This window comes from Anser cygnoides, chromosome 27 (genome assembly GCF_040182565.1).
Source record: "Anser cygnoides isolate HZ-2024a breed goose chromosome 27, Taihu_goose_T2T_genome, whole genome shotgun sequence".
NCBI classification, from domain to species: Eukaryota; Metazoa; Chordata; class Aves; order Anseriformes; family Anatidae; genus Anser; species Anser cygnoides.
In genome coordinates this window covers 4,807,370-4,818,300 of record NC_089899.1, presented here as the reverse complement: position 1 = coordinate 4,818,300, position 10,931 = coordinate 4,807,370, and the positions used below count along the sequence as shown (strand labels likewise).

The 10,931-nt window shown below is 62.5% G+C and overlaps 1 protein-coding gene and 1 long non-coding RNA gene across 3 annotated transcripts in view; one reads left to right on the top strand and one right to left on the bottom strand.

Annotated features, from left to right (window-relative positions):
* Positions 1-304: 304 nt before the first annotated feature.
* LOC136787028 (uncharacterized) lies at positions 305-4,800 on the bottom strand. Its single transcript, XR_010826795.1, has 2 exons — positions 4,278-4,800; positions 305-2,746 (listed from the first exon to the last, which is right to left on the bottom strand). It is a non-coding gene; the product is annotated as an uncharacterized lncRNA (long non-coding RNA).
* A 411-nt stretch (positions 4,801-5,211) lies between these two features.
* The window catches only part of NFIC (nuclear factor I C), a 44,119-nt gene continuing 38,399 nt past the window's right edge, over positions 5,212-10,931 (top strand). Inside the window, exon 1 of one of the 2 annotated variants that reach the window (XM_066984106.1) lies at positions 5,212-5,355. In XM_066984106.1, coding sequence (XP_066840207.1) covers positions 5,353-5,355 — 3 coding nt within the window. In that variant the 5' untranslated portion in view covers positions 5,212-5,352. Of the gene's footprint in view, positions 5,356-7,750; positions 7,961-10,931 lie in introns of those variants that run through there. The other variant, XM_066984104.1, reaches the window with a different exon arrangement.

The window sequence follows — 10,931 nt, the reverse complement described above, 5'->3', positions numbered from 1 at the left end:
GGCACCCGGCGGCACCACGGCCCCGTCCACGGCACCGGGATGCTCCCGCTGCAGGGACCGAGAGCATTATTTTGGGATCCCGGCCAGGGACGTTATTTTGGGGGGAGCATCCGGCCCTGGGGGTCGCTGGAGGCAGGGGAAGAAAAAGGCAACCTCGATGTGCTCGGGCCGAGCGATGCTGAGGGGATGCCGTGCTCCTTGTTCCGAATCCAGAAATTTCCAAAAATTCCCAAATATTGACAAAAGCCCTGCTGGGCCCCGGGAGAACGGCTGTGCTTGCTTGCTTGATTTCTTTCTTAAAAAAAAAAAAAAAAAAAAAATCATGCAAGGAAATATTTCCTGGTTGCATTTGGTTTTGTGCTTTTTTTTATTTAACGAGTGAGATTTCGGTGTTTGTAGGAGTTCACGGTGCCCGGCTCCACGCGGCGAGAGTCGTGTCTCTGAAAGCCCCGACCTCGGGGAGCACCGCACGTGTAGCATGCTATACAAAACCCTTTTCGGGGCAAAGAAGCGAGATTTAGGTTCGCTTTGGGGAGACGGGCCCTGATGAGGCCGGGCCTCCCAACGGCCTCCCTGTGGAGGCTGCACGAGGGGGTTTTTCAGGGTGAGTTCCCCCGGATCGGGGACAGAGCGTTTGGGCCGATTGAAAAATACAGAGGGAAAAAAAATAAAATGGGGATTTTATTTTATTTTTTACTTCTAACCTGCAAATTGAACCTCAAAAAAAAATCCTAAAAAAAAAATCCTCAAAATACTTGAAATTTCTGCAGAATAATTCCCTGAAATCTGCCAGCATTTTTTTTTTTGAGCTGAAATCCGCCCCCCCCCAACCAGCCGTGATTCCACCAGTTAAAAACCTGATTATGAAGAAAGAGAAAAGAAAAAAGAAATTATTTTTCATTGCACGTTTTGGCTTTGAATTGAGCCGGGACAGACCTCTGCCTGCTTGGGACCCAGGCCAAGAGCCATATGCAGAAATAAAGTAAATAAATTCTGGTCAAAACCAGAATATTCTCCCTAAAGTTGCCGTAAGACGGCGAAGCCGCCCGTACGCCCGTTATTTCCCTTTCTCTCCCCGTTTCTGCCGAGGGACGCGGCTCGGCGGTGCCGGGTGCTGCACCCAAGCTGAACGAGGCCTTTGAAAAATATTAAATGAAATGGGAGAAATGCTAGAAAAGAGCCCAAAATAGGGCTAATGAGGCCGGGGGGAATTTCGGCGATGGTTCGGGGGGGGGGTGCCTGCACCCAAAAGTTGGCGCCGGCGCCCTGGCAGCACCAACCAGCCATGAAATGCCCTTGGAAACAAAACCGGGCCTTGGAGGGGGGGCGAGGGGAGCCCCCCACTGCAGGACGTTGCACGGGGGAGGGGGGGGGGGGGTTCCCCACTTGCTCCCGGCGCTGATTTTGGGATGCAAACCCCAGCAGTTCAGCAAAGGGCCTGATCCGGGCACTCGGAGCGAGGGGGAGTAACCCGGCGTAACCCCCGGCCTTAACCCGATGCGAAATCGCGGCGGGGAAGCGCCGCACCCCGAGGTGGCTTTTTTATTATCCGAGGCAGCGGCGGTGACCTGCACGGGAAAATTAAATCGGGATTGGTCTGGCTGTTGGTTATTTTACCTCCTCTCGTAGCGCTGAAAAAATAACAATAATAATAATAAAAATAAGGATCGTCGGATTTTTAGCCTGTGGTTGCCACGAGGGACGCGGGCTGAGGCTGGGGGGGGTACCGTGGCCGGGACAGCAGCGGGGGGCCGGGTGCTTTCTGCACCCATGGGTGCCGCACCCTGCGCCCGCACCCTTGGGTGCCCCGAGCCCCTGTGAGCACGGCGCGGCTGAGGCGGACGCGGGCCCCTCGCCGGTGTAGGAGGACCGGGACGAATTCCGGCGGCCGGGAATCCTTCGGGGTGTCCCAGCCTCGGGAGCATCCAGGAAATATTTTAAGAGCGTTGCAAAAATAAATAAAGGCGGCAGGCCCCGCTCGTGCAAAAACCCTTCCCGGCCGTCCCCGCAGCCGGGCCCGTGCAGAAGTGAAAATAAAAACCCAGCCCTGCCTTCCCTTCCCCAAAACCACCCTTTTTTTTTTTGCCTTTTTTTCTGCACCCCCCCCCCTCCCGGCACTGCTTGGCCGGGCTGTTCAACAGAGCATCCTCAGCCCCCCCCCCCCCCCGGGACACGGAGCGCGGGTTTTAGCCCCAAAAATTCCCCGCGGGAGCCTGGAGGCCGGGGAGAAAAATGGGGAAATTGTGCCCGGGGTCGGGTTTTGGGGCCGGGAGTGCGCGGGGCAGGGGAGCGGGAGCTCGGCGGGGTCGGCGTTCCCCCGGGCGGGCTGAGCCGGGACGAGGCGAGTGAAGCGCTCGGAGCCTTTTTCGGCTTAGAAAGAGGGAAGTGGCTTTTCTGGGGGTAGCAGATGGTGATCGAAAATTAAAAAAAAAAAAAAAAAAAAGTTTTCGAGCTTGTAAATATAAAGAAAAAAAAAATGTATTTTTTTGATAGAAAGCTGGAACAAAATTAGCTCTCATTTCCATAAGGCCGGCCGCGTACTTCGATGCCTGACAAACAGCTCGGTAAAATATCCCCCGCGAGGCGCAAATCCTGCCGTGTAACGTCCGGCACCTCGGTCTGCGCACGGCGGGGCTAGCGGGCGGAGGGGATGCAGGGACGGATGAAATCAACCTCGGGCGTCCACAAAATCCCTGTTAAAATCGAGCTGATCCCTTGTAAAAATGATCAGGGCTCGCCGAGTCCCCTCGTAGCAGGGCGAAAAAAAAAGAAAGAAAGAAAGAAAGAAAGAAAGAAAGGAGGGAGGAAATTGCAAATTAAAAAAAAAAAAAAAAGGAATGGCAGCGTAGCTCGCTTTAATTTTATTTTAAAATATATAATAAATTATTTAGTGTATTATTTATCACGCTGGAATCATTTGAGCAGCAGACAGATGGAGATTATGTTCCTGTTTGTTCAGGGCTACGCAGCGTGCCTAAAAATACAGCGCGCAGCGCACGCTTCGCCCCGTAACAAACTGGGAAGGAAAAATATCTAATTTTTGTTGCCCTCCTCTAGAAAAATATGGTTATTTGAGGGGATTAAAAGATTAAAGGATTACTCGATAACAAGGCTTAAAAACACAGCTCCAGACACTCGAGGGGTCGGCGGAAAGGACGGGGACCCCCCCCCCCCCCCAAAAAAAAAAGCTGCCCCCCGCGGCCCAACCCGGTCCCTGCGAACTTCGGGAGCGGGGCCCAGCGGGGTGGGTGCCCCCCCCCAGCCCCCCCCCCGGGCTGGGCCTGCAGGAGCAGGTGGCAGTGCCCGTGTCACCCCCCCCCCCCGTGCCCCCAAATCTGGGGCTGGGGCTGCTGGGTGCTGCAAAGCGGCCTGCGGCTTTAAGGGGGGGGTAGGGGTGCGGGGGGGGGCACGGGGGGGATACGGGGGGGGCACAGGGAAGGGGGTGCATGGGGACTGTGGGGGGAGAGGGATGGGGCACACGGGGGGGCAGGGATGGAGGATGTTTGGGGGGGAGCTGGGGGAAAGGGGGGGTTGGAAATGGGCTGGGGGGGAGCAGTGATGGGGGGGGCACGGGAAAGCCCCGGGGGGGGCAGGGATGGGGATGTGCAGGACGGGGGGGGGGCACGTGGGGATGGGGGTGTCCCCAGCGGGGGGGGGGGGGCTGGGGGGGATCTGGGCAATGGGGAGGGGGAGGCGGGCTGGGGGTGTCCGTCGGGACCAGGGAATTGGGGGGGGGGCGGGTCCGGGGATGGGGGGGTCCAGGGATGGGGGGGGTCTGATGGGGGGGGGGGGATGGGGGCATCCGTGGGATGGGGGGGGGATAACGGTGCATGGGGGGGGGGGGCACGGAGCACGGACGGGGGTGCCCTCGGGGTGGGGGTGCGCAGGGATGGGGGGGGGGGGGGGCTATGAGGGGGGGGGAGCCCGGGGCCGCCCCTCCCGACGCCCGGTGCAGGGGCGGGGGCGCCCGGCCCCGGCGCTGCCCGCGGCTCCTCCCCGCTCTGCGGTAGCTCCGCACCGGGGCCGCGCCCCCCCCCGGCCCCATCCCGCCCCCCCCGGCCCCATCCCGCCCCCCCGCCCCCCCCCATCCCCATCCTATTCCCTCCCCATCCCCATCCCATCCCCTCCCCGCGCCGGGCAGGGCCGGGAGGGAGGAGGAGGAGGAGGAGGAGGAGGAGGAGGAGATGCGGGGGGGGGGGGGGGGGCGGGAGGGAAGCAGCCGGGGGGGGGCCGCCCGGCGCCTCCCCCCGCAGCCCGCCGCAGCCCCCGCCACCTACCAGCACAGCCAGCGGGGCCGCGCTCCCTGGGCGAGCGGGGCCGGAGCCTTCCTCCGCCTCCTCCTCCTCCTCCTCCTCCTCTTCCTCCTCCTCTCCTCCGCCCCCGCCCCCGCACCGGGAGCGTCCCCTCCGCAGCGCCGCCGGTGCCCCGGGCGAGGGGAGGAGGAAGAGGAGGAGGAGGAGGAGGAGGAGGAGGAGGAGGAGGAGGCTGCGATGGGGCCGGGGCGCTGCGGGCTGCGAGGAGGAGCCGTGCCCGGCCGGAGTTGGCCTTTGCTGGGGGGGGGGCGGGGGGGGGGGGCGAGCTTTTATTTTTCCTAAGGCGCAGCCCGGCCTCCAGCTCAGCCTCTCCAGATTTAATTTTTTTTTTTATCTTTTTTTTTTTTTAAATTTTTTCTTTCAAGAGCGATTTTATTTTTTATTTTTTTCCGAAACACAGATTTTCCCCTCGCCTTCCAAAAATAACCACCGCCCCCCCGCACCCCCCTTTCCTCCCCCCCAACCCCCCCGCACCCCCCCCCAACCTTCCTCCTCCTCCTCCTCCTCCTCCCCCCCCCCCCCCCCCGGGAAGGTCGCGGCGCATGAGGCCGGGCTGGGTGCGGGCACCGCGCTCCCGCCGCCCCCCGCCCGGAGCCTCCCCGCGCCTCCACCCCGAGCCTCCCCGGAGGCAGCCGCCGGCCCGGCCCCGGAGGCGCTGAGGCCGGAGCATGGAGCCCGAGCGAGGGTGACCGCCCGCCGGGGACACTTTGCCGGTGGCCTCGAAGGGGCAGGAGAGGGGAGGCTCCGATTATCACCGTCATTTTTTTTTATTATTATAATTTTTTAATTATTTGCGCTGGCAATTAATTTTTTTTCCCCCTAATATATATATATTTTTTTTTTTCTTCTCTCCTCCTCGGTGGAAAACACACGTTTTAGACCAAAAAAAAAGAAAAAAATACCAAAAGAAAAAAAAAAAGCAAAAAAAAAAAAAAAAAAGCCAACCAACCACCAACCAACCAAGCGCCAACCAGCCCAAACCACCCTCCTTTGCTTTGCTCTCCGCAGCAACTTGGAAGCCCGTTAATTGCACTTGGCGATGGTAGGTCCCACGGCACTTTCATTTTCTCTTTACTTTCCTCTTCCCCCCCCCCCCCTCACCCCCCCCCCCCCGCGCGTGTGCGTGCACCCACGAGCAAAACTTGGCGGCCGTGGGGCGGGGGGGGGGGGGGACGCGATGGGGCAGGGGGGGGAGAGGAGGGAGGTGGGGGGGGGGCGAGGGGAAGGTGCCGCCGCCTCTCCGCCCCCTGCCCACCCCTTCCCCGAGGGGTCCGGCCGGGGGGAGCCGCCCGGCGGGGAGGTCGCGGCGCCGGGGGGGGGGCGGAGGGGGGGGGAGCGGGGAGGCCGGGAGGGGAGGCTGGGAGGGAGCCGAAAATGGCCGCGGAGAAAGGGGCGGAGAGGCCGCGGCGCCGTGAACTTGGCCGTGACGCCCCCAGCGGGGTCGCGCTCGAGTCGGGGCGGGGGGTGGGGGGGGGGGCGTGGTGGTGGCTGTGTGTGTGTGTGTGTGTGTGTGTGTGTGTCTGTGTGTGTCCCCCCAGCGTTGTCCCCGCTTCGCCGCCCGGTGGGACAGAGATGGGGGGGGTTTTGGGGGGGGGGCTGAGGCTGGCTGTAGAGGCCGGGGGGGGGGCGTTGGGGATGGGGGGGGGAAGTGGGGAAAAGTGGGAGAGGGTGAGGGGAATGGGGGGGGGATGAAAAGGGAAAAATAAGGGGGGTGGAGGGGGGAAAGTGAGGAGGGGAGTTACGGGGGAAGTCAGCGAAATTGAGGGGGATTTAGGGAAAACGAGGGGGAAGAACTGAGGGGAATTAAGGGGGAGAATAGGGAGGAGAATTAAGGGGGAAAGTGAGGTGAATTAAGGGAAAAAAAATGAGGCGAATTAAGGGGAAAAAATGAGGCGAATTAAGGGGAAAGGGTAAGGCAAAATATGGGAAAACAGAAGAGAAAAATAAAAACGAGGGGGAGGATAAAAAACGAAGGGGGAAAATAAGAAAACGAAGGGGAAAAATGAAAAATGAAGGGGAAAAACAAAAAAACGAAGGGGAAAAATAAAGTAATGAAGGGGAAGAATAAAATAATGAAGGGGAAAAACAGAACTAAGGACAAAACGGGGGGCAAAAAGGCTCCGGGCGGACGCGCGGCGGGGAGAAGCCCGGCGGCAGCGCGCCCAGGGCGTGCTCCGGGGGAAAGCAAAAGTTGCGAGCGGCCCCGAGCGGCGCGGGGGCGCGCTCCCGGCGGCGGCGGAGGCCGGAGCCCGCCCCGGCTCCGCGGCCCCCCCCCCCCGGCAGCGGCCGGGCTGCGGCGGCGAAGCCCCCGAAGCGGCCGAGTCGGAAAAGCGGCGCGGTCGGAGCGCGGGGCCGAGGCCGCGGGCAGCCCCCGGAGGCCGGGAGCCGGGGATTCCCTTTGTGTGCCGCCGTGCGCGGCCCGCTGCCGCTCTCGCTCTCTAATTAGCCCTGATTAAAGCCTCCCCCGGCCCCCGCCGCCGGCTCTGCGGCGACAACTTCGCGGCTCCGACTTCGCCGGGCTCCGCCGGGGCCCTTTGTGCTGGGGGGGGGGGGGAGCGTGGAGCCGGGGGGGGGGGGACCCCCGGGGGGGGGGGGGGCACGGGGGGAGCGCAGCGCAGTGGGGTGCGGGTGTCCCCCCCCCCCCCCAAAGCCCCTGCCCACAGGTTGCCCGTGAATGTGCAGGGTTTTTGTGGGTTTTTTTTTTAGGGGTGTTTCGTTCCCCTCGCCGTCTTCTGGCTCCGTCAAAAAAAAAAATAAAAAAAAAAATTGAAATATAATAATTGCAATAAAAACTCGAGGAAAGGGAAAGCGACCCAAATCTCCGAGCTCCGCCGGGGCGCGGGGGGGGGGGCTCGCAGCCCCACGGAGGTTGGGGGGGGGGGGGGGGCGGGGGGGGGCGCTCCCCGGCTCGCCCCGTGCCCCGCGGCGCCTCGGCCCTGCGAGCCAAAGGGGGTTCCTACATCTTTAAATGGGATGTAATATTTTGGGATGGGCTTTTTTCATAACGTCACTTCATTCCTCGCTCCTTTTTTTTTTTTTTTTTCTTCTTCTTTTTTTTTTTTTTTTTTTTTTTTTTCATTTTCTCATTCTTTCTTTCCTCCCTCGCTCCGGTGCCCGTGTCTCGGATGGAGCCGCTTCCCCTCTAACTTCCCCGCTCGCCGCTGCCCGCCTGCAGGCTGGGCGCGGATCGCCCCCCCCCACCCCCCACCCCGCGCCCCCCCCGGGGCGAAGATGAGCCTTTTGCTGCTTTAAAACGCTAAAAAAAAAAAAAAAAAAAAAAAAAAAAGCTAAATCGACCCCCCCCCCCCAAAAAAAAAAAAAAAAGCGCTTTATTTTCGAGGGGGAAAACATTTTTGCTTTTTATTTGATCTTTTTATTTGTTTTTTTGTTTTTTTTTTTTTTTTTGGAAGTTGGACCCTTTTTATTTCCTCCTCGGCCCCCCCTCCCGCGGGGCCGCCCCCCCCTGCCCGGCCGCCCCCCCCCGGGCCCCGCAGAGCCGCGCCGGAGGAGAGAGAGAGAAAAAACGCCCGGACTGCTCCAGCCTCCGAAATGACTCAGTAACTTTTACGCCTCGAGTCTCAGCCCTGCAATTAGCCACTTTCCCAGCACGGCTCGGGATGTATTCGTCTCCTCTCTGCCTGACCCAGGTAACCGGCCCCGCGCCCCCCCAGCACCCCCCCCCCAACCCCGTAGCGCGAAAGGCTTTTTCCAGGTGCCACGCAAAAAGAAAATAAAATTAGCACCCCCCCCCCCCCATAAAAATAATCCGAGCAGCCAAAGGGCGGGTTGGGGCTGCACGGGGTGCTCGGGGGAGCTGCGCTGCACTCTTGCTTCCCCCCCCCCCTTCCCGCCGCCTGTTTTTGGGGTTTTTTTTGGGGTGTCTCCGGTGCTTTTGGGGTTTTTCTGCCTCTGCTTTCACTTAGGGCTCGATGGGGGGGGGGGGGGGGAAGGTCGCGCTGTGGTTTGTTGCGCTGCGCCCGGAGGTGGGTGGTGTGGGGAAGCCGCTGGGTTTCGGGTCTGGGGGGGACGCGGTGGGGTGCGGCAGGTCGGCGGCTCGGTCGGGGTGGCGGCGGGGGGGGGTCCGGGGCTGCGGGCTCGGTGTCGCCCGCGCCGCCTCTTTGGTAGCGTGAAACTTTTTCCTTCTCGCCTCCCCCCCCCCACCTCCCGAGCACGGCTGCACATGTTCGTGGGGTGCAAGGAAGGTGCCGGGGGGGGGCAACAAGGAAAGGCCGAGGTGGGGGGGGGCACGGGGGTTTTCTCCAAAACCCTCCAAATTTGGGGCAACCCGCAAGCGGGCCGTGCCGCGCGCCCGCTCGCGGGCACGAGGGCGGCGGGGCCGCGCAGGGCGGGATATGGGGGCCCCCCCCACACCACCGCCACCGCCGCCCCCCCGCTCCCCATCCCGACCCGGGGCCACCCCCACGTGCTCGCGGGGCCCTCGAGGGGCAGCGCTGACCCCGCCGCACATGGGGACGGCGGTGGCACCGCGGGCGACGCCGACGTGGCCCGGTGGCGCACGGGGGGCGGCCGCTGCGGGGGCCTTGCGGCGAGCGAGGGGCTCCCCGAAATCGCGCGGGGCTGGGGCGTTCGCGGCCACGCTTCTGCCTGTGCTCTGTCCCGTATCGATCGCTGATATTTATTTGATTATCGAGCAGGCAGCCGGCCCCCGCCGCGTAACCTCTTCCCTGCTGGCAGCCGCCCGCGCGCAGGGTCCGGCCTCGTGCCGCCCTCCCCGCCCCGCCGCCGCGCCCTCCGAGGGCTCTGGCCGTTTTTATTTATTTATTTATTATTTTTTGAGGGGAGGGGGGTGTTGCTGGTGCCAGCCCCCCCCCCCTCACCACCTCCTACCCCCCCCCCATGCCCGCGCCATGGGCTCGCCACGCTGAGTGCAGCCCCTCCTTGCAGATCTCATCCCCGTGCTGGGCATGGGCAGGATCCGGCCCCACCTTGGGGCATTGGCAGCGGGGTGGGGGGGGGACAGGGGGGACAGGGGATGGGGTTTGTGGTGTGTATGTGCGTCCCCCCGCTGAACCCTGCACCCTGCCCAAGGCTGGGCATCGCCGGCGCCGCACGTGCCGCGGGGGGAGTCGGGGCAGCCGGGGGCTGCCGCGGCCAGGGGCTGGCACGGGCACGGCGCGGGTGGGCAGAGCTGGTGCTGAGCGGGTGACCCCGGTGCTGGTGCTCCCAGCTGTGGGCTTGGCTTGGCAAGGGCAGCACCTCGACCCGTCGTCTTTCTTTTCAGTTTTCTTATTCTTTTTTTTTTCCTTTTTTTTTCCCCCTTTCTTTCTTGTTCTTTCTCCTATTCTTTGTTATTGTTATCATTTTATTTTATATTTTCTTCTTTTCTCTTCTTTTTCTTTTCTTTTTTTTTTCTTTCCTTTCTCTTTTCCCTCTCTTTTCTGTTATCTCCTTTCTCTTTTCCTTTCTCCTTTCTCTTTTTTTCCCCCTCCTCTCCCTCTTTTCTCCTCTCTCCTCTCTCTTTCCTTTCCTCACCCCTTTCTCTCTCATCTTTTCTCTCTTTCTCCTTCCCCCCCCGCCCGTCTCGGTGTTTCCCAGGGCTCCGGCCGCCCCCCTGCCGTTCCCACCCGCTCGGCAGAGCCCGTTTTTGCCAGCGAAGGGCGCGGGGCCGAGGTGGGAATGGCACGGTCGGGGCCCCCCGAGCCTCCTGCTCGCAGCACCGCGCCGTTCCCAGCGGATCGGGGAAGGGGGGGCCACGTTTCCAACCCCCCTGCCCCGCCGCCTTCGCCTCGGGGAGGCTGCAGCTCCCCTCTGCCCTAGCGTAGCCTCCGCTTGAATCCAGCCCAGATGGGATCAGACGTCGTCTGCACCTACCGGATCCGGCCCCCGCCGCCCCCCTGGCCCCGCCGTGCCAGAGCCAAGCCATTCCCATCCCACTCGCTCGGCGGGGAGGCTCTCCCGGGCTCGGGGAGCTGCGGATGGTGATGTGGATACATTGGAACGTGCGCGGGACCCGCCCTGCCTCTGGCTTCGCGCATCTCCCCTCCGACATCGCCGCAGCTCCCCGAATCCCTCGAGCCCCCCAGGCCCTTGGCGGCCGCTCGCAGCCCAGCTTGGGCAGCTCCGAGCCCGGCCACGGCCGGCCCGAGCCCCGGCTTTGCGGCCCGATGAGGCCAGAATGAGCCTTGGCAAGGGCAGCGGCTGCGACGTGCTCCTGGCTGGGGCCGCGGGCGAGCGTCCCGCGGCGAGGAGGGTGACACGGTGCCCGCTCAGCTGTCTGTCCCCGCTGCGGGACTTCCTCCCCATCCCCCAGCTCACCTCTGTCCCCTCTCAGGGACCGGGCAGGAAACCAAGACGGAGCTGCCCAGATTAGCAGGGAAGCGGCACCGGCATCACGGCCAAGGGCTCCGCGTGCGAGGGCCTCTCCCTGCCCCCGGGGAGGGGTCTGGCTGTTGGCACCCCAAAATAGCCCCGGCGCTGCGGGCCCGCCGCCGTCCCCGTGCCCCCCGCAGGGCTCCCGGCCGAGCCGTTGGGGCGATCCCTGCGTGGGGAGGGATTTACCCAAGTGCTCGGGGAGATTTGCAGGTCTGTCGGCTGCTGCGATGCTCCCGCTCGTTTCCTCGCCTCGTGCTTTCCTCCAGCCCGTCTGCATCACCCTGC